Source organism: Nematocida major (genome assembly GCF_021653875.1).
Source record: "Nematocida major strain JUm2507 chromosome Unknown 2438, whole genome shotgun sequence".
NCBI lineage: Eukaryota > Fungi > Microsporidia > Nematocida > Nematocida major.
The window spans coordinates 183,746-203,806 of record NW_025952955.1 but is presented as its reverse complement, the minus strand read 5'-3'; the positions used below and the strand labels follow the sequence as shown (position 1 = coordinate 203,806).

The following is a 20,061-nucleotide window of genomic DNA, read 5'->3' as shown; positions in this document are numbered from 1 at the left end:
CCAAGCTTGAGGCAAAGAGGCGGAAAGCCCTGCCAAAAAACATTTTTTGGATGAGCCTGCCTTGAAGAACTCCTAGTGCTTTATTAAGATAGAATGTTCGATGATGCGAAGAAGACTCGCAATGTAGCAGACAACTCTGCGTTTGCTTTACATTTCTTCTACTCTTCTCTGTATTTTAATAAGATTCAGTATGCTTGCCGGCGAGTTTTTTAGCAAGTCTCTCAGCAGAACTCTGTGTGCCTTGTTTTCCTTGCTGGAGTCTGCCTTTATCCCAAACGGAGCGTGCAGCAGACCTGTGTGGAAGCAGAAGTAGAGAATTGACTTGTAGGAAAGCGCGTAGAATGGGTAGCACACTGTCATTGTTTTGGTGCCTTTGAAGGCCGTGGTGTACTGCACAATTTCGCCAACCGTGATCATTTTAAGAATCTCGTATGCAACCTCCACCGAGTAGTGGCTGAATATGACGCAGTCGTACCCATGCTCTAGCCCGTACTCCTTCGCAGCCTCTACCCTGCTGCTGTGGCTGCTATCTTTTGATACAAGATGTATGCAGTCGGGCTTGTCCTGGGAAAACGTGCAGTAGTCGTACGCTATCATGGCGGCAGTGCTTCTCCTGGTGAGGCTCTGCACTGCCTGCGACGACAGAGTTTCATCAATCACCACTAGAACTTTCCGCATTTTGCTCCGGAATGTGTGCGAAAGCGCCTTCCTAATCTCTGAGAAGAACCCCCGCTCGAGCCTGTCCAGGAAGCACTTTGTGCAGAAGGTGCTCTGTGCAAGAAGTATTGTTGGAGGCATTTTGCAGCAAGCACAATGCCTTAATACGCTGTCTTCTTCATTCATTCTTATTTTTTATGCAAATCCATTTATTTATAGATGGAGGCAGCAGAAAACGCAAGAAAAGACGCGGCAGTGGACGGAATGCGGGGCAAAACAGAGACCACACTTGAGCAGATAAAAAAGGCGGGGGAAGATATAATACGGCAGGCCCAAGCGATGGGAAAGTGGATCACAGAGACTGCGCACGCCACGCAAAGACAGCACCAGCAGAAGAAGCAGCAGTGCATGCGAAGAGAGGCTCTTCTGCAGGACACGCTTTCGCAGCTGAAGGACGAAAACGCAAAGCTGCTGGAAGAGAGACAGCAGCTGGCCCAGGAAACCGAGAGCGAGCACGAAGAGGTGAAAACCATGAAGCTTGCGCAGCAAAACATGGAGGAGAGGATGCGGCAGGCGCACATGAAAAAGCACGGCCTGGAAACCTCGCTTTCGCAGGCGTCCTCGCAGGTGGCGCAGCTCCGCAGAGCCCTTAAGCAGGAGGAGGAGCGGGAGGAAAAGGCCCGAGAAAAAGTCCAGAAAGACGTGCAGCGCTATTCTGCGCTCCTCAACATGAAAATAAGCGCGGTTGAAGACGGGTCTGTGCTGTTTCTGTTTAGGCTTGAGAAGAGCGAGCACTACTTCCAAATCACAGTGAGCGACACGTACAGCATACTGAGCGCCAGCGTGGAGGAAAAAGCGTACAAGCCCTTTTTGGAGGAGCTTGAGAGCGGGCACGACCTGTTCTTATTTGTAAAGCAAATGAAAATTCTCTTCGAGGGCGAGCACAAAAAACGCCAGAAGACTACAGAAGACCAGAACAGAGAGCAGCCAGGAACATAGCGGATTCGGCGGTGCCTGTGCCAGAAAATATAGATGCGCAGGCGTGGACCTGTCGCCGGCCTTTTTGCAGGCTGGCAGCAGGCCAAAAGTGGCTTCGCACAGTGTGTGCAAAGCTCCAGCCAGCTAGTATTCTCCGTGGATTGTGATCGTATCTTTATGATGGTTGCATGCTGTGGGGATCTAATTGTTTCGCGGCTCTTGTAGATCAAAATGTTCATGGATGCCTTTGCATTAGATGGCGCCCGCTTTGGGCACGGAAAAGAAAGCAACTCAATGAGGCGTGGGCTTTCTAGAGAAGCCCTAGCAATGGGCTATTTAAAGCAAGCCCAGCCGGAAAAGGCGCTAGGCACTGCTTGGGCCCAGTCGCCTCCTCTTCTGCGCGCCTGCGTGGTACACTTTTCTTCCCCCGAAAGCATCGGCGCAAAGACGGGTCCGTTCTTTGGAAATTTCCATTGCAGCGCTTGCACTGCGCAGGCCTACAACCCAGCTATAAAGGAAATGGGCGTGCTGCAGAGGCCTTTCAGGCCTACCATACCGGGCCAAACGTGGAAGCGCAGACATGCAATGTATAATTGGTTTCTTCTTTAAAGCGCGATTTCATAGGAATTGCAATAAAATCCAAACGCTTTGTTTGAAGCATGAAATAAACTAGCATTAGTCAAGATCAGACTGCAGCGCAACATGAAGGCTGTTTGGCTTGCGGCCGTGCCAAGTTTTTCTACCTTATTAATTGCCAAGTGCAAGCCTGATAAAGCACGCAGAAAATCTGGCAGTCATATCGCGCTGTTTGTGGCGGCGCTTCCCCATGTGAATTTATGAAATCTGAAAAGGCCCTGTGTGTATTTATTGGGTTTATGCCAGCATATGCTGAAGCAAATCACTGTACACGCCTATCTGGAAAAGCTGCAGGCGCCGCGAGGGGTGCAGAATCACATACTTTTGAAACTTGCTGCTTGGCGAAAAATACCTTTCTATGTGGAGCAGGCTCAGCAGCGCCGGGCTTTTACTTTGATTCGAAATAATGTAAATGCTTTTCGGCACCAGATATTGGCCATTGGAAGATACTATAACGCTGTTCTGGGCTGGCTCCTCCTCCCATGCGGCCACAACGGTTTTTGCCTCGTCTCCATATAGGGTCCACCCTTTGTGTGTGCCATACGCATCCGTCATGTCCGGAAGAAGCTCTGAGCAGTAGTACTGCCCGAGCTTGTGCGCTTTGGTGTAGTAGGAAACAGTTGTCCAGCTTTTTTTTTCGCAGTCCGCGCACGGCGCCGATCTAGTAAGGCTTCTGGCCAGCAGCATGTCCAAGTGGTTCTTGTTGTTCTCCATGTCTATTGAAAGCAGCGGGTAGTAGTAAAGCTCAGGCCTATTAGACGCAGAAAAAAACACATTCGCCTTTACCCCCTTCACCTGCTCTAAATTCTCAAAAAAAAACAGGCCTGTTTCCGGGAAAGCAGGCTGCTGCACACACTGGGAGAGGCCTATGCCCTGGACCAGAAACCTGTTGAAGAACAAGGGGAGATGCAGCGTGTTTTCTTTTTTCGCGTTTTGTCTGCGGGCCGGCCTAAACTCAACCATTGCAAGATCGACCGGCGTCCTGCCCATGTTTGTCTCCCATATGTAGTAGAACACAAGAAGCTCTGGGTTTTTTTTCTCGGCGCCAAAGTACACTGTGCGGCTGGGGTCCTTATACGACCACGTGCGGAGATTTTTGTCAAACCCAAACACATGTATTTTTTCTATCGGCTTTTCATACATATCGGAAATGTATCTTATTATTTCTGTGCACGCCATTCCCTGCGCTGTTTTGGGAACTATCACAGACATCTGCACCTGCTCCTCGTTGTCAACGTAGTACACATTATGCAGCTTTACCCCAATGCTGCATTTTTCGTAATCGCCAAGCTGGCTTGCTTCGGTTTCCCATTGCATAACATTGCTGTAGAAGGCCTTCTGTGTCTGGCTGCACACATTGAATGTACTTTTGCGGTGCTTTTCGATAAATATCACCTGCTTTCCCTGAATCTTGGCTTTTTCTCCATAGTACGGGCACAGCTCGTAGAACAATGCCATGGCCTGGTATAGGATTCTATACACGTTTTGTATGTTTTTTTTCTTTTGCGCGTCTAGCGAGTCTTCCTCCTCGCCAAACATCACGCGGCATAGAGTTTTTTCTGTTTTTTCAAGCGCGTCTATGTACTTCTTTTCAGACCCGCCTGCTTCTTCTGGGCAGGCAACTGCTTTTGCTATGTCTGCCAGGCCTTCCACAACGCTAATGAGATCCGAATTTTTAATAAAAAGCAGGCCGAAACTCTTATCCCTCGCTGCGCAGAGCAGATTTTCGCCCGCCGTGTCTTTGCACTGCGCCCTTGCCGAAAGGAAAAAGCTTTGGCTGAAGCTTTTGAGGTCGTGAAATATTTCGGGTATGCTGAGCAAAGACCGCACTGCAGCTGGCAGGGCTTTTATCCTTTTGAGCACCCCCAGCTTTTGCATGCAGCACTCCATAACCAGCGCGTCGTCACTTCTCTGGTCTTTGAGAAACAAAAAAATGTCTCCGCTGCTCAGCGCGCAGGTTTCAGCGAGTTCTGGCCGAGCCGTGTCTTTTCTTAATTTAATGTTTGCATCCGGAGAGTGTGTGAAGGCAAAGCGAACCGCCTGGAAAACTATGCTGATGTCCCACTCTGCGACTGCCTTAAGATACAGATACTTTTGGGGGTTTTTGTATATTTCTAAAAGCGCACGCTTTTTTACGTCAATGCCAGCGCCAAGCCTAGCTATAAACTCCAAAAACGTGTTTTGCTTTAGGCCTTTAAACGCATTGCGAATGATTTCCTGCATGGAATTTATATTCTGGGCTAGGGCAGGCGCTCTGTTAGACTGCTTGGAAGCTATTGCTGCGTTTGGCATGCGCTGTCTTGTAGGAATGTGGAAGGGATATGCGGGCTTTCTTTCGCTTTCTAGAGAAGCACCCAGGAGTAGATTGCCCGTAGGTGGGCTGTATTTGCCAGGCCGGCCCTTCGGCCCCGGGGCCCTGCTCTTCTCAGGCGTAAGCCCGCCTGCTGCCATCACCCAGCACCCCCCAAGCGCGGCAGCCAAACACCCTATGCATTTTCTTGTTTTTCTCTTGTTCATTTTCATATCGCTAAAACCATGCTAAATGCACTTATACTTTTGATCCAATATAAAAAGCAAATCATGTAATATGTTGCATTTTGATTTTTTAAATCATAGGAAAGCTCGAAAACATAATAGAAAGCGCAATTTGCAGACGCATAGGTAGATTTTGCAAAATAATTTAATCATATGCGCAGGCTAGACAGGCTGTCGCGCAGCGCAAAAGGGCGCCAGTCTCGGCAGGAAGGCCATGCCATGTGCGCAGCACAAAAGCCAAAAAGCGGCGGAAGCAACCCCGAGAAAGGATGCGCGCGTCTTATTTAGGGCTGGCGCTTCAAAAATATGTTCGTGTGTCTGCGCGCATCAGGCCCGCTCTCGCCGCTCTGTGTGCTCCTTCGAATTGCTTTCAGTGTTTATGCGTACATCGCGCCTATTCTTACATAAGATAGTTCGCGTATTTGGGGGTTTTTCCGCTCTTTTCCATTATAGAAAACAGGTTTTCAACCACCTTTTTTGTCTGCTCGTTCCGCAGGCGAGCCTTCTGCGCTCTGTCGTCGGTTATCTTTCTCTTTATTGTGCTGGTTTTGAACGTGTGCGCGGGCGGGAACTTTGGAAGGAACTCGTAGTAGTTCTGCGGATACTCAACGTAGGCGCATGCCTCGCTTGCAAACTCCTTCTCTTCCTCAAACGAGTCCTCCATGTTTACCTGCACAGGGTTTGTGCTGTTTTCGTTGTACTTGTTTAGGGTTTCGCTCAGCGTTTCCAGCTCTATGCCTTCTATCTTCCAGCCCTCGTCTTTTTTCTGCTTTTCTCTCTGGTTAGACATCTCCTGCACCATAATTGCAGCGTCCACAAGGGTGGGCAGCGTCCTCCGGCTCATTTCGCACTGCCGCTTCAGCCGACTGCTCGTGTATATGGCGTAGTTGAAAAAGGCTGTGGAAAGAGACTCCATTGCCCGTGCTTCAATTTTTTCAAACCCCTCCTCTTTCAGCAGGGCGGAAATTACGGCCTGCAGTGTCTTCTTTATACTTTCCATTTCCGAATATTTTTTATGTTTGAAAAAGTTAATGCACTTGCGCTACTAGAGAGGGTCGGAACACACTCGCACATACTGGGACTTGGAATATCCGGAGAAAGAGAGGAAAACGCGTCCTCTCCGGGGTTTGAGGAAAACTGCCCAAGGAAACTGGACTTTGAGCACTCTGGGCTGGTGGGGAGGCAGCAAGAGAGAAGAACCCTTTTTCTGATATCTAAGCTTGTGGAGCAGCACAAGGGAAGGGCCATTTTGATAACAGGCCCGTCTGGGTCGGGAAAGTCCGCCTTGGAGCATGCCTTTATGATGGACCTTCGAAAGAAAAACATCCCGTGCAAGGCCATTTCTGCAAGCGAAATTGTTTCTTCGTCCATGGGAAAGGCCGAGGCGCTCATGCAGGCCATTCGGGAAACTCTTGGAATCTGCGTGCAGGAAACATACCGGGTTCTCGAGGGAGAAGTTGTAGAGATCCAGACAGACAGGGAAAGGGCTTCTTCGGGGAGAGTTATTCTGAAAACAACCGAAATGGAGGCTGCGTACACTTTTGGCGTGGGGATAATGCAGTCCATGCACGCCGAAAGGATTGAGCCCGGGGACATTATCACAGTCAACAAAACCACAGGGTCTGTGAAGAAAAAGGGAAAGTCGCTCGGCCAGGCAAGAGACTACGAGGCAATTGGCCCAATGGGCCAGTACATCCCATGCCCGGACGGCGAGGTCCTAAGGACCCAGATGGAAACCCACACGGTGACGTTCCATGACATCGATGTGCTGAACAGCAAGCAGAGCGCGCTGAGAGAGAGCACTGGGGAAATACCTGTTGAAGTACGAGAGTCTGTGAACACCACCATGAAGGACTGGGTCGAAGAGGGAAGAGGCACCCTGGTCACCGGCGCTCTTTTCATAAACGAGGCCGAGCTGCTGGATTCTGAGTGCTACGCCTTCCTAAACACCCTGTCAGAGATATCCGTGTCCCCGGTGGTTGTGCTGAGCAGCGACGGGGATGCCTGGGCCAGCAAAAACGGCAAAGGCGCAGAAAAGTACGGAATTTCCGCAGACTTCTATTCCAGAGTTCTTGAGATACGCCTGGGCGAGTACAGCAAGGACGAAATAAAAAGAATCATAGAAATCCGGGTGAACGAAGAATGTGACAAAATGAAAAAAGACGGGGTGGCTGCGCTGACGGAGCTCGCTGTAGAGCATGGGCTTCGGTATGCCTTTAACCTTTTGTCTGCCCTCGATGTATATTCGGCAAGAGTTGGAAAAGACGTGGGCTCTGAGGAGGTTAAAGAGGTGTCTGAAATATTCCCTGCCTACACCAACCCGAAAAAGTAGGAAGCTTTTTGTGAAGAGCTTGCCCGCCGCATTTATGTGCGTTTGGGAAATGCAAGCGCAGCTCTGGGCTTTCTGTGATGTGCCAAAGCTGTGCAAGGCTTGAAATGCGCAGCGTGCCTCTATTTTCACACGCAGCGGCATAGAGAGCTCAATAAATGCTGGCTGGCTGCCGTGCCCAGCAGTGGGCTTTTGCTGGCCAGCATCGCGTTGCACAGCAAAAAGAGTTGCTCCACGCTGCAACTGCCTCTCTTCAATAAAGGTGCCTTTATTTTATCTGCCCCTGCGCAAGCGTTTGGGCGTCTTGAGCAGCAGCGAAGTGGCAAGCGGCTGGCTGCGCGCGCTCTGCACTTGTTTTATATTTCTTTGCCTATTTTATTTTAATGGGGTCTGTTAGCAATCAAGCGCTTACTGAAAAGTATAGGCCTATGTACTTGCGCAGTCTAGTGGGGAACGTGCATGTGACGCACGCTCTGCAGGCAATAGTCGACTCGGGAGACATCCCGCACTTTCTGCTCTTTGGCCCGCCCGGCACGGGAAAGACAACTGCAGCAAAAGCAATATGCAGAGAGGCGCTAAAAAGGGTGGACGGAAACGTGATGGAGCTGAACGCGTCGGACGAAAGAGGGATTTCCATTGTCAGAGACAAAATCAAAGTCTTTGCCTCTACGTTTGGAATGGGGTCCAAAATGAAAGTGGTCATACTAGACGAGGCCGACTCCATGACAAAAGACGCGCAGAATGCGCTGAGGAGAGTGATCGAGATGTACTCTAAGAACGTGCGCTTTATCATTATATGCAACTACTCCACAAAAATCATTCCTGCAATAAAGTCTCGGTGCGCGCCGTTTAGGTTTGGGCCTGTCAAGCCGGAGGAGATGCAAGGCTTTATTTCAGAGATCATTGAAAAGGAGGGCGGGCGCAGCAGCGAGCCCGGCGTGCAGAGAATCTGCGAGCTGGCGCAAGGCGACCTGCGAAGAGCCGTTAATATGATCAACGGGCTGATGCTCAGCGAGGTCAAAGACGTGTCTTTGGAAAAAGTAAACGAGTTTTACAAAGAAGCCAGGCACACCGAAGTAAAGAAGGTGCTGGCGGCGATGGGGACAGAAAGGTATGAGAGTGCAAAGGAAAAGCTCGAAGCGCTTAGAGTAGAGTATGGCCTGGGGCTAAAAGAGGTGATTAACGAGATGGCCAAAATAGTAAAAGAGGAAGAGCACGAGGATGCTTGGAAAAAAATGTCCTACCTTTCAGAAGCCGAGCATAGGCTTGCGCGCGGCGCCTGCGAGGCGGTGCAGGAGAGCGCGCTGGTTGCGTACTTTACTGTTGGCATGTGTGAATAAGCAAGCAGCGCAAATTCGCCTGTGTTTGGAGCGCCTTTGCCAAGAGCCGCTTTTGCATGCTTTTGCACGCGCTGAAAACACGCACACAAGAGACATAAATTGCTCCTATTTTTATTTCTGGGAAATGAAAAGGAGCCTGGCTGCATACATAAAGAGCAACGTGCTCTGGATAGGGCTAGCAGTGGCAATAAAGCCCTTCTCTCTGTGTGAAATGCTGTCCAAGTACTCATACTACGATGTGGAAGAGGCGCAGGAGTATTTTTCAGGCAATCCACTAGCAGATAAGCCCTTTTTTCTGGTGTATGCTCTGCACCGCGCGATATCGCTGGTCAGCAAAAACCCGCCTGCTGTTTTCCGCATTATGTCGCTTGTCTGCGACTTTATATCCAGCTACTTTCTTGGAAATATATGGTATTTTGTGCTCTCCGCGCTGTTTCCCAGCGACCCTTCATCTCTTGTCTGCCTTCTGTTTTCCATGTACTACAGCGGCGCCCTTGCAAAACATCTGGCCCCTCTTCTTATGCTTGTGTGTGTAGAAAGCACGCACACTGTAACCACGCCTGGGCTCAACGCCTACTGGTATGTAAACATCCAGATGATCGAGCAGTACAGGCCTATGTTCCATGAGCTGTTTTTCTCCACCCACATTTTCCTCCTCGGCATGTCTACGCTGTCCAGTCTGCCCAGCAGCAAGCTGTACATGGCAATGGTCTTCAAGGACCTGGGGTACCGAGGCTATCTTCTTCTGTGGTGCATGCTGACCAGAGGGCAGCCTCGCGATAAAATACTTGGCGCCTGCTTGGGAGTTGCCCTGCTGGGCTTTTTCCTGGACTGCATTGTGTGGTACATGCTTGTGTTTTGCGGCGTAGGAAACATGAACTTTCTGTGCTGGAGCAACCTAATAACCATAATTTCCACAGGATTGGCTACGCTCCACCATGAAATCAAAAAGAGAAGAGGCATGCAAAAGCCCGCAGCCCACCGCCACAAATAGCCTGGCTTCATTTTGCTGCTGGGCATACATACTGTGCCCGCCCAGCCCCGTTCTGTTTTCAGGCAGTCTTTCTATGCACAGGCAGCGTTCCTTTCCACAACGCTTTCGAAAAACAAAGCAAGCAGCCAAGCAGCATGCAATCCAGGAGCCTTTATAGCAGAGTCACCTGCTGCGGAGGATATGCCTGCCAACAGGCAATGCCCCTGCAGGAACTCCCCCAAGCCTGCCGAAAGATGGCAATTCAAAGTCTGGAGGGCTGTGTCACTTTTTTGGGATGCTGCGGCATGCAGTCAATTTACGAAAATAAACAGCACAAGTTATTCCAGAGTCTGCACAAAGGCTGCGGCGCAGCCAAATCTATGTTAAATTTTGCGTTTATTAATATGCTATGCTATGGCGAATAGCCACCGCTCTGAGCACCTTCCGAGTAGGAAGGTGCGCCCATAACAGACCAAAAGGCGGTTGCTATTCTATTGTTACAATCAGGCGTGTCGTCTATCTCCAGGATAGTAACCGGTGCGGAAATCGCAGATGGCAAAATGGCTTCGCCATCATTGGCCAAGAAAAACACAGGGATGTGCTTCATTCGGTCAACCAGGCCCGAAGGCCAGTCGTTGAACTGCCACATCGACCCATCTAGAAACACGGCTGCCACCTTGTCCATGGACTCTATCTCGGAAGGCTCCTGCACCAGCCTGTACCTGTGCTCGCCTTGTGTAACAATGTCTCCGTTCGCATTTGGGAATAGTATAGACCGGATGTTTTCTTCCTCTCTGGGGAGCAGTATGCACTGCAAGCCTGCCGGCTGCAGCTTCTTTAGCTTGTAGTATCTCTGAAACATTCCTTTGGCGTCTATAGGGCTCTCGCGCGATGCCCTTATGGAAAATGTCTCTGGGAGCTTAAAGGACAGCGTAAGGTCGCCAAGTATTTTTTCCCTGTCCATGTATGAAACCGGCTCTATCTGCTCGCTTCTGCAGGAAATAATGTAGTCTCCGTGGTCTAATGATCTGGTGTTGTAAAGATAGCATATGGAGGATATTGAATAATACTGGCTTCGGGCGTTCTTATATGCGCTCTTGGCGTTTGCGGGGTACGATTCGGCTCCTATTTTGACCGTCTTCGAGGACACCACAGGAGAGCCATGAGTAGCTATGTGCCTTCTAAGAGAAAGTGTAGGATCTTTTGCCATAATTAAAAAGAAAAAAGAAATATATAAGTAAAACATAACAGAAATATATATTAGATTTTCGCGCATTGTATCAAAAAGATCCCCGAATTAATGTTTTTTTGCCACTCGCATAGGCTTTGGCAGCGCAAATCATGGTGCACTATCTTTTCATTCAGCCCTGCCTTTGGCTCTCGCCCTTACAGCCTTCTCCAAGGCGCCTTCCCTGCAGACTAAATGCCTAGGCCTCTGCCCTTTCTGCCAAATCCTGGCAGAGTGCGCTGCGCTAGGCGCATGCTTCGCCAAAGGCAGAGTCTATATACGCTCCCTCTTACTTATATGAGCCTGCGCGTGGCCTCTACCTGCCAAACGTTTGTCTTTGGAGTGCTACGTGTGCGAGTGCCCGCTGCAGCTAGCTGCTTTCTAAACCATGGCAGCCCACTCGTAGAAGAAGCACCCAAATGTGCGCTCTATCCCTATTGAAATCTTTTTGTTCAAATGCAAAAATAAACTATACATCACCATGCATGCAATATACGCTTTGTTTTTACAGCGCTAGAAAAAAAGAAAAGACGCACTCACGCGCTGCGGCCCGTGGATAGAAAGCTCCAAGAAGGCCAAGCGCCGAAGGCGCGACAAAACACCCTGTCCCGCAGAACACAAAAACAAAGCCAGAGGTGCCCAGTTGAGTCTTTATTCGCCTATGCAAATTAGCAGAAAACGTGTTTACCCATGCAGGCGCATAAGCCCAGACACCTGCGTGCTGTGCTTTATCCAGTTTTCATCCGCGTCAGACGCAAGACTCTTTACGATGACGCTGGAGATGGCGGTCTTTTCATACACGCATGCATACTTGACCAGCGCGCTTGAGCGGTGCGGGTTTGCCGTGTGCACTGTTAGCGACACGTTCCCGGATACCTCCCCCAGCTTCCACACAAGGGTTCTGCTGCTGCTGTTGTAGTCGTATGTTCCCTCCTTGCACTCCACGCTGATGCTTCCCACAGGATAGTCGAACGAGAGAGATGTGCTAAACGAGTCTGGGTATTTTTCCGCGGTGAAGCAGAGGAGTATTTCTATTGTCTTGGTGTCCACCAGGATGGCCTTTGCCAAGGGAAGGTCAGAAATGCTTCCGGAGTAAGTGTACGTCATGAGAGCGGCCTCTTTTGAGGGGCACGTGAGCAGCGTGGTGACGCCCTCTCTGTGTCTGCACACAGAAGAGTCATACTGTATGTTTTTGAGGCCGCACAGGGACCTTGAGTCTATTTTCAGAGACATTTGCCCCACGTCGTCAGAGGGCCGTGTGGAAATTTGCCCGTAGCACGTGCTGATTGTTCTTCCATGCGAGAGCCGCAAAAAAACCTTGTCTGTCACCTCGACAAAGACCTTTTTCTTCGGGGTCAGCGCTGAGACAGAGGGCGCAGAGCATGCAACTCTCCTCCGAGGAATCGGAAACGCCAGGTTTCTGGAAGACAGATAGTTGTCGATGTAGGCGTATATTGTGGCGTGCTTTTTAAGAATGATGTCTTCCGACTCAACAGACAGGTCGGCCACCATTGAGCGGAGGATGTGCTTGGCAATAAGCTGGTCCTCTGAGTTGAGAAACACGCCTTTAAAAACAAGAGAGCCAAACTTCTGGGAATGCGAAAAAATTGGGGCTTTTTTTAGCTCATAGAACTGGTTTGGCGCAGTGTACGAAAGCAGGGAATGCCCGTCTTTTGTTTCTATTTCCACTCTGGATAGCATTCTATGTTGTTTATGGCATCTGGGAGTAAATACACATGGCATGTTTATTTGTTGTGACCGGTTGTCAAACTCGCCTGCACGCGCATAGACCCGGGCGCCCAGAGAGGCTGCACACGCAAAAGAAAAGCCCTCGCGTGGCATGCTGCGCGGGCGGGACAACAGCAAACCCGGTCCTACTCGGTGTACAGAACCATGGCGTTGGCTATAAATGCTTCGATGTGGAACATGTCCTTTGTCCCTGCACACAGCCTGCCCGTGTACTTTGCGGCCAGCTCCGTGATTGTTTTGGCTCTGTCAACGGCTTTCTCTTTTTTGAGGAGGCCCTGCATTATAGACAGCATGATGTGGTTTGCCGGGAGGTGCTGCGTCAGCAGAGAGTACACCACGCCTCGCGTCTCGATAAGAAACTTTATGCTTGGAGACGTTTGGATCCCCTTTACCAGGCTGGAAATAGTTGCGTCCCAGGGGGCTTCAGACACAGGCTCTCGGTGGATAGCAAGCTCCAAAAGCGAAAGCGCAACTCGGATGTTTCCATTCGACAGGCTCACTATCTTGTTGACGGCCTCGCACGGCACAGGCATGCCCTCGGCCACAGCTATCTCGCGCACCATCTCAGCCAGCTCCTGGTCTGTGGGAGACGGGACTCTGCACACCAGAAACCTGCTTCGGAATGCAGGAATCAGATGCGACACCGACGTGGTCAAAATAACAAGCCGGAAGTTCGAAGCACCCTTTTCCAGAACCCTTCGAAGCGCCATCTGCGCCCCTGTGCTTAGAAGATGCCCGTCCGGTATGAGAAGTATCTTTGGCATGTTTGCCCGAGCGCTCGCTCCCGCTTCTTTGGGCGTCCCGGCCTGGGCGCCGCTGCTGCTCATGCTTATTATGGTTTTGATGGACTTTGTGGCCGAAATGTCTGACGCGACCTTCTGCAGCACTTTCTTGTCGTACCCCCCAAGGCCCTCTATTTTCACCTCCAGAACCTCTTTGCTCTCCAAAAACTCGACCTCAACCGACTTGGAGGGAGACACTTCGTACGTAGACGTGTATGCGTGGAACACCGGCGTGCTTTGGAGCGTGTGCTTTATAAAGGCAGAAAAAAGAGTTCTTTTTCCCGCTCCTTCTGGGCCCGTCAGAATAAGGTTGGACACTGAGCTCAGCGGAAGGCCTTTCAGAATATTCGCCGCAGACACTCTTTGCATGGCCTCGAGAGATTGGGGCCTATATTTATCCTGCAGCATGAAAAAGAAAAAGAAAAACCGAAAGAAATAGCAAGCGCATGCGCTTTCTGTGCGCGCATTTTCCTGCGCCTTTTGCAGGCCAGGCGTAGAAGCTGGCGCGGCTGCGCAGTGCTTGGCCATCAAAAAGACAAAAAGCAGAGAAAAGGTGTATACTATGCATTTATAAACACAAATCCTTAGTTGTGAACGGCCTCTGTTGCCAGAAAAGTGGACGCTCTGACAATAAGCTTACCAAGAACATCTTTGTCTCGCCGCACAATTTCGCCCAGCGACTCCATGTACATCTGCGCGTTGAGCAGAGTGTCTAGAACCTTCCGAATGTATACAGGCCTGGGCGGCGGCGCACAGCTTTTTTCCAGCAGCCTGGCCAAGATCTGTTCTTTAAAAGATATCTTTCCAGGCTGTGCAAATAAATTAAGAATAATATCGTAGTACACTCTGGACGTGTCTTGCTGGTTGGTGAGGGAGTCCACAAGTATGTGCGACAGCAGCTCCTCGTTTGCGGACAGCAAAAGCAGATCTGGGTCTTTTTTCTGCACAGCCTCGTTCACCTTGATCAGCAGCATATAGTACTCTGTGTTGAGCACGAGGTGCTTGTGCTGGGAAATAAGCTCCATACAGGCCGGGTGTCTCTGCAGAGACCACGCGTTGCGCAGCAAAACCACGGATGGGCACGTTGGAATCATCAGCAGTGCAAGGTACGAGTAGTGCGAATAAAAGTTGGGCGCGTATTTTTTCAGCTGCAGGGCAAACGCAGAGCACGCATACACCAGGGAGTCTAGATGCTCGGAAGGCGGCAGCGTGCGCAGCGCCTGGTACTTCCACTGTAGGATGCACACGCCCCTAAACGCGTTGCGCAGGAACATGTTTCGGATGATGTAGCTAGAAAAGAGGAGCTCTACAAAGCCGGAGAGGAAGAACCCCAGGAAAGACGGGCGCACGGCAGAGAGAAACTCGAAAACCGCGTCCTCGTACAAAACCGAAATGTTTTCCAGCAGCACTTGGAGAAGCCGGGTAAACAGGCTCTGTATTTGGTAGTACTGCATTTCAATCCCGTCCAAGAACACCCCGGACACAATGCAGAGGCAGTCCGATAGCTCTCCGGGGGTCTTCACCAAGGTGGAAATCAAAAGGGCCAGCGACTCGATTTTCATGTACTTAATGGGGGAGCACTCCTTGCGCGCGCGGAGATAGGACTCCACAGAGGCGGCAAACGCGCTCTTAAGAAACTCCTGCCGCCCGGCGGGCGTGTCTGTTTTTGCCCGAATGGCCACCAAAACGGCTTCCAGCGCGGACGCTCTTTCCTTCCCTAGAATCTTGTAGAAGTACACGTCTGTCCACTTTTCAAACAGCTCTTGGTCAGAGTCGTCCTTGCGCAGCAGGAAAATCCGCTTCGCAATTTCTTTAAGAAGCTCCCGCACTCTTTCGTCAAACGGGCCCTTTGTGCTCTTGGAGATGGCCTCTATTGTGCATATGTAGTCAAACGGGCTCCCCACGGGGTACTCTGTCAGAATGCAGGCCCTCAAAAGGCCCACCGCAAACTTCATTCTCTGCGCGTTTCGGGCAAGAGTGTTCCCCAGATGGATGTCGTACTCAAGCGTGTTCATTATTTTGTGGTCAAGCATCTGCATGATCACTTTCGGGTTGAACTTTCTCTCGTCTTCCGCGTATATAAGCCAGGACGAAACCTCGCGCATAGAGCTGTACGAGATTCTGCAGATCTTGTACACAACCTTTATGCACACGGCGCGCGCCCACTGGTTGTTGAGCATGAAAATGCTTCCAATGATGTTTTGGCAGAAAAACAGACACGCCATCTCGTTCGCGCCCGAGGACACAAAGTTGAGGATGCCGTGCATGCTTTCCAGAAGCTCAATGGCCAACCTGGGCCTGACGTGCTCGTCCGCCGACTTTTCTATCTCCTGCAAAATCTTCTGCGCGTCCTCCCACTTCTTCTGCGCAGAAGACCCCGTGAAGGGCCCAAGCGACTCGGCGTTTTCTCTGTTCTTGTAGTTGATGGACGAAAGATACGCGCATATTTCGTGGTACTCGCCCACTGTTATGGTCTGGACTTCTTCTGCTATAATGTATCCCGGCTTCGCGTATGCCTTTGGGTTGTACAGGTCAATGTCGTGCACCGGCACGCTTTTTGGCGGCAGCCCAGATATCTCCTCTTTGAGCTCCTCCAGCTTCGCTGCAAGCCCCAGAGCAACCCGCTTCCGCGTGATGTACTCCACCACGCCCAGACATATCCCCAAGTTGCAGTCCACAATGTGGGCTATTTTTTCGGGGCTGAGCGCGTCCTCCATTCCCGCAAGGCGCATAAAGTGTGCAATGTTGTTGGCGGCGCTGGCTTTTATGGGGCCTGCTGTGGATGCGCGCGCAAGCGAGCATGCCAGGTCGCACACCATGTTTGTGTACGCCTGCTGTGCAGCCTGAACGTTTCCCGGGAAGTCCCTCTTCACCGCCTCGATCGCCGCAGTGCTGCTTATGCTGAATATCTTGTCCACTATCAGGTATGGGACGTCCCGGATTGCCAGGTCAAGCCCCATCACTGCTATATGCGCCAGCATGCTTCGCACCCCTTCCAGCTCTATGTAGTTTGCAATGCCGAGCGCCTTTCGCTTTGCGCCCAGCCGCCTTTCCTGCACCGCAATGTCCGGGTGCACATCCTCGATGGGCACCTCTATTTTTGAAAAGCATATCTCGATTTCCAGAGACAGCAGGTCGCTGCCCTCTGCCAAAAAGTGGATCTCAGAAAGCACCCGCAGGATTGACATTATGTACGGGCAGAACTTCCCGAATATTCGGCTATTTACAGTCTCTTCTATGTACTTGCACACAAAAACAACGGCGGAGTACACATACTCTTTGCCTGCGCTCTCCACCAAGCACTCCTTGATGTTGAAGTCCGCCTTGTTGATGGGGGCTCTGTCGTTGAACGTGAGCATGCCCAGGTACGTTCCGATCACCCGCAGAGAGGGCGCTTTGTCGGCCCTGTCGACCTCCGAGTGCCTTTCAAAGTACCGCTTCAGAATCAAAAAGAAAACCTCCCGCGCCTGAAGATATAGCGTGTCTGAGTACTCCAGAATAAACTGCACGTACATTTTAAGATGGTTTGTCTCTTTGAACACTCTCTTGCTGATCAGGTATTTGGCCAAGTCTTTTTCCTTCGGCTTCTGCGCGTGTATGGTCTCTGTCAGCGCCTGCATGTTGGAAAGCGTGAGCATGTTGAAAGACTTCTGCCAGCTGGACGGCGCCTCCACGCGCCCCAGCGCCTCCGCCACGATCTCCTGGAAGGGCGTGTATCCGTCTGTCTCGTTTTTGGAGGTGAGCTCCTGTATGCTCAGGTGCCCCCGGATGAACGTGTATAGGGACTTGTTGGCTGCATACACCTGCGGCATCCTGGAGTACTCCTGCGCGTAAAACGGATACTTTTCCAAAATGTCTCCAAACGACTCCAGGCACTTCAGAGCAAACTTAAACCGGTTGCTGCACGGCTCCTCTCGGAGAAACCTAAATATCCGGCGCATGGCCGTCTTTGTCCGCTTTGCAGGCATTATTTCGTACTTGATCATTCTCCCGTAAAAAAGAGACATTGCCATAACCTCGTGCGGGGTTAGCCGGTCCAGCGTTTTGTACTTCAGCTCCATCTCGTTGAGAATGCAGTCAAACATTTCCATGTCGTACGAGTTCTTGTTGGAGGACACCTGCGTCATGTACACTATCGCGTCCGAGTTCACGGTTCTGTTAGAGATCACGTTGTGCAGAAACTCGCTGGCCTGCTGCTTCAGAGTGACCCGTTTCACCAGGCACGTGCGGATCTCCGGAATCAGGTTGCTTTTCAGCTTGGACAGCAGCATGTTTGTGCTTTTCGACAGCCCCTTGGAGAGGCCCTCCAGCGTGATGCACGTGGATATGATTATTTCCACCGTCAGCGGGTATATGCCCACCCCCTTTGTGGAGCCCTTTCCATACCGGGTTATCATGTGGTGGATAAAATTGTTTATAAACTCGTCGTTCGACTGCATGCACAGGACCACCGCAAGGTCGATTATCCCCCGAGTGACTGCCAGAAAAAGCAGGTCCAGCGAAAACTCCAGCGGGTCCAGCTCCCGGATGATGTATGGCAGGATTCTGCACTCCAGACACGCTGCCAAGCAGTCGTCCAAGGAGAGCGCGGAGAGATACAGCCTTTCCATTGTGGCCAGCGTAAGCTTCGGCTTTCTGTCAAATATTTTTCTGAGAACCAGGCTGCTTCTGTCGGCAGACGTCAGGCAGCAGGAAAACGTGTCCAGAAAAAGCCTGTCATACTTCTGCGCATGCTTCACCAGGCCCAGCGCAATCAGCTCGGGCACCATTGACACGCCGTGGCTGAGGATAGACAGCCCGTCCTCCGTGTCTATTTCCGACAAAAGAGAAAAAAGCTCCTCGCAGTTGTAGTTCGACACAGCCATCTCCTTAATAAAGGGCGTGTACTCGTACGTGTCTTTGGCTCTGTCAATAAACGGCGCGGTGTCTCCCTTGTAGATCTGCGTAATGTCTGGGGGCAGCGACAGAACATGGAACAGAAAAAAAGACTGCGCCTTTGTGTGCTGCCACCTCTTCAAAACCTTCTTGTACGGATACGGGTCTGCACTCACTTTTTTCCACATTTCCAGGTACGCCTGCGCTTCTTTCTTTGAAGTCACTATCGGCTCCCCACTGTCGATTTGCAGAAGAGTGTTCTTAGGGCTTTCCGTCTGCAGAAGCTCCTGCACAAACAGCTCCCTTTCCTCCAGGTCTTTCCTCAAAACGCGCCGCAGCCTGGCAAACATCTCTTTGTTGTTCACAGCCAAAGAGCCCGAGCTGCCTCTATCCTTTTCCTGTGGGGGTTTGTTTTGTTCTTTCCACATACAATAAAATTAAAATAAAAGAAGAATTTATAGATACATAGAAGCTAATTAATAAAAAAGCACCCGTGCAAGCACAATCAAAATCACAAATGCCCTTTACTTGACCCGAAGCACGGCCTGCCTGGCTGCCCAGCCACGTTTCCCGCCCGCGCCGGCCCATCACTCCAAGCCAGCAGCTCTTTCCTGCGCAAATATTGTGTCTGCGGCCTCCAAGGCGGTGGCGTATGCGTCTGACAGCGTGCCCTGCGCCCCGCTCTTTGCCCACCCTATTCGAAGCACGGGCGCAGACACGCCCTCTAGCATGTCCGCGTGGTCGTGTGGCACGTATCCCAGCGCGGCAACCACGCCGTCGTACTCTCTTGTTGTGCGCTGCCCGTCTTTGGTCTCTGTTGTGAGGCGGAACTTTTCCTCTGGCGCAGATGCTTCTGGGCGCCCAAGCGCGCTTTTGTTCTTTTCGCCTCCGCTGCACACTTTTTCCACCCGAACTGGGGTTTCTTCAAATACAAACTGCAGAATCTTCTTGCTGCTGTCTGCGCGAGCCAGCAGGCTGGCCCGCCGGCGCGCTGCTTTGCTGCCCTGCGCACGCGCGCTGGACATCCAGCTTTCTGCGTTTTTGGACACCTGCACCGTTGTTGGGTACTTCAGCACCTCGGCAAGCACCGAGTTTGTGAACTTGGAGCTTTCTGGGGGGCTTCTCCCAATTATGTCCACGCGGTCCACACACACGCCCTCCAGCGCGCTGGTGTACTTCCGCATGTGCTTGGAGTGCAGGAGCATTCTGGCGGCGTCCATCGCCACGTTTCCGCTCCCTATCACCGCAATTTTTCCCTTTGCTGCAACCGGGCGCCTGTTTGAGATGCTCTCCATCATCTTGTCTGCAGACACCACATGCTGGGCGCCCGGAATGTCCAGTTTCCTTGGCGCTCCGCCAGTAGCCAGCACCACGGCGTCATACTCTGACTGCAGATCCTTCACCCGGAGAGGCGGGCCGCGCCCTGTTTCGGTGTGGAGCTTTACCCTTTTGTCAGCGAACACCTCCTCGAGTCCTGGGATGGTTTTTCGAATTGCAGACTGGTCCGGCGCCACGCCTGTTTTTAGGCGCCCAAGCAGCCCCGCGCTCTTCTCAAACACGTCAAACTGCGCAGACCTGCTTCGAAGGAGCCCCTCCCTAATAAAATATGCAGCCGCTGGGCCGGCCCCCATTACACAAATCTTCATTTTTTTAAAAGCATGCAGGAAGCAAATACTTTTTCTCTCTCCTCGCTCTTTGAAAAAGGCCAAGCCGAATATCTTGGGCTGTTTCTGGTGCTTGCAGGAGGAGCATGGATCTGCCTGGCTGTTCTAGACGCGCTCAACGTTGTCTCCCCCGCATACGACGTTTGCAACAGAGTGGCTGCCATTTTAGCGCTCGCTGTCATCAGCCTGTATGCCATTGTGTGCGCATCCTCTATAAAGGCAGTGCGCTGCATCAAAGAGCACCACAGAAAAATAGAAACAGCGGCTGCGCACAACAAGTAGCGCCCAGCGCAATAAACACAACTTTCATTCAAA

The 20,061-nt window shown here is 51.2% G+C and overlaps 13 protein-coding genes across 13 annotated transcripts; 5 read left to right on the top strand and 8 right to left on the bottom strand.

The window, feature by feature from the left end:
• Positions 1 to 147: 147 nt before the first annotated feature.
• On the bottom strand, positions 148 to 843 carry NEMAJ01_0426 (uncharacterized protein; the record flags this gene model as incomplete). Its single annotated transcript, XM_047914264.1, has 1 exon — positions 148 to 843. The coding sequence occupies one exon, from the start codon at positions 841 to 843 to the stop codon at positions 148 to 150; it is 696 nt and encodes a 231-aa protein (XP_047770221.1).
• A 33-nt stretch (positions 844 to 876) lies between these two features.
• On the top strand, positions 877 to 1,656 carry NEMAJ01_0425 (uncharacterized protein; the record flags this gene model as incomplete). Its single annotated transcript, XM_047914263.1, has 1 exon — positions 877 to 1,656. The coding sequence occupies one exon, from the start codon at positions 877 to 879 to the stop codon at positions 1,654 to 1,656; it is 780 nt and encodes a 259-aa protein (XP_047770220.1).
• Positions 1,657 to 2,508: 852 nt separating this feature from the next.
• NEMAJ01_0424 (uncharacterized protein) lies at positions 2,509 to 4,788 on the bottom strand (the record flags this gene model as incomplete). Its single annotated transcript, XM_047914262.1, has 1 exon — positions 2,509 to 4,788. The coding sequence occupies one exon, from the start codon at positions 4,786 to 4,788 to the stop codon at positions 2,509 to 2,511; it is 2,280 nt and encodes a 759-aa protein (XP_047770219.1).
• Positions 4,789 to 5,206: 418 nt separating this feature from the next.
• NEMAJ01_0423 (transcription initiation factor TFIID subunit 8) lies at positions 5,207 to 5,806 on the bottom strand (the record flags this gene model as incomplete). Its single annotated transcript, XM_047914261.1, has 1 exon — positions 5,207 to 5,806. One exon carries the CDS (start codon positions 5,804 to 5,806, stop codon positions 5,207 to 5,209), a length of 600 nt encoding a protein of 199 aa, XP_047770218.1.
• A 15-nt stretch (positions 5,807 to 5,821) lies between these two features.
• Positions 5,822 to 7,138, top strand: NEMAJ01_0422 (RuvB-like protein 2; the record flags this gene model as incomplete). Its single annotated transcript, XM_047914260.1, has 1 exon — positions 5,822 to 7,138. One exon carries the CDS (start codon positions 5,822 to 5,824, stop codon positions 7,136 to 7,138), a length of 1,317 nt encoding a protein of 438 aa, XP_047770217.1.
• A 380-nt stretch (positions 7,139 to 7,518) lies between these two features.
• On the top strand, positions 7,519 to 8,475 carry NEMAJ01_0421 (replication factor C subunit 3/5; the record flags this gene model as incomplete). Its single annotated transcript, XM_047914259.1, has 1 exon — positions 7,519 to 8,475. The coding sequence occupies one exon, from the start codon at positions 7,519 to 7,521 to the stop codon at positions 8,473 to 8,475; it is 957 nt and encodes a 318-aa protein (XP_047770216.1).
• Positions 8,476 to 8,599: 124 nt separating this feature from the next.
• Positions 8,600 to 9,469, top strand: NEMAJ01_0420 (uncharacterized protein; the record flags this gene model as incomplete). The annotated part of the gene is made up of 1 exon (XM_047914258.1): positions 8,600 to 9,469. One exon carries the CDS (start codon positions 8,600 to 8,602, stop codon positions 9,467 to 9,469), a length of 870 nt encoding a protein of 289 aa, XP_047770215.1.
• A 391-nt stretch (positions 9,470 to 9,860) lies between these two features.
• On the bottom strand, positions 9,861 to 10,658 carry NEMAJ01_0419 (uncharacterized protein; the record flags this gene model as incomplete). The annotated part of the gene is made up of 1 exon (XM_047914257.1): positions 9,861 to 10,658. One exon carries the CDS (start codon positions 10,656 to 10,658, stop codon positions 9,861 to 9,863), a length of 798 nt encoding a protein of 265 aa, XP_047770214.1.
• A 702-nt stretch (positions 10,659 to 11,360) lies between these two features.
• NEMAJ01_0418 (uncharacterized protein) lies at positions 11,361 to 12,377 on the bottom strand (the record flags this gene model as incomplete). The annotated part of the gene is made up of 1 exon (XM_047914256.1): positions 11,361 to 12,377. One exon carries the CDS (start codon positions 12,375 to 12,377, stop codon positions 11,361 to 11,363), a length of 1,017 nt encoding a protein of 338 aa, XP_047770213.1.
• Positions 12,378 to 12,550: 173 nt separating this feature from the next.
• Positions 12,551 to 13,615, bottom strand: NEMAJ01_0417 (replication factor C subunit 3/5; the record flags this gene model as incomplete). The annotated part of the gene is made up of 1 exon (XM_047914255.1): positions 12,551 to 13,615. The coding sequence occupies one exon, from the start codon at positions 13,613 to 13,615 to the stop codon at positions 12,551 to 12,553; it is 1,065 nt and encodes a 354-aa protein (XP_047770212.1).
• Positions 13,616 to 13,791: 176 nt separating this feature from the next.
• Positions 13,792 to 18,510, bottom strand: NEMAJ01_0416 (CCR4-NOT transcription complex subunit 1; the record flags this gene model as incomplete). The annotated part of the gene is made up of 1 exon (XM_047914254.1): positions 13,792 to 18,510. The coding sequence occupies one exon, from the start codon at positions 18,508 to 18,510 to the stop codon at positions 13,792 to 13,794; it is 4,719 nt and encodes a 1,572-aa protein (XP_047770211.1).
• A 159-nt stretch (positions 18,511 to 18,669) lies between these two features.
• Positions 18,670 to 19,713, bottom strand: NEMAJ01_0415 (uncharacterized protein; the record flags this gene model as incomplete). Its single annotated transcript, XM_047914253.1, has 1 exon — positions 18,670 to 19,713. The coding sequence occupies one exon, from the start codon at positions 19,711 to 19,713 to the stop codon at positions 18,670 to 18,672; it is 1,044 nt and encodes a 347-aa protein (XP_047770210.1).
• A 27-nt stretch (positions 19,714 to 19,740) lies between these two features.
• NEMAJ01_0289 (uncharacterized protein) lies at positions 19,741 to 20,028 on the top strand (the record flags this gene model as incomplete). Its single annotated transcript, XM_047914127.1, has 1 exon — positions 19,741 to 20,028. One exon carries the CDS (start codon positions 19,741 to 19,743, stop codon positions 20,026 to 20,028), a length of 288 nt encoding a protein of 95 aa, XP_047770084.1.
• Positions 20,029 to 20,061: the final 33 nt, after the last annotated feature.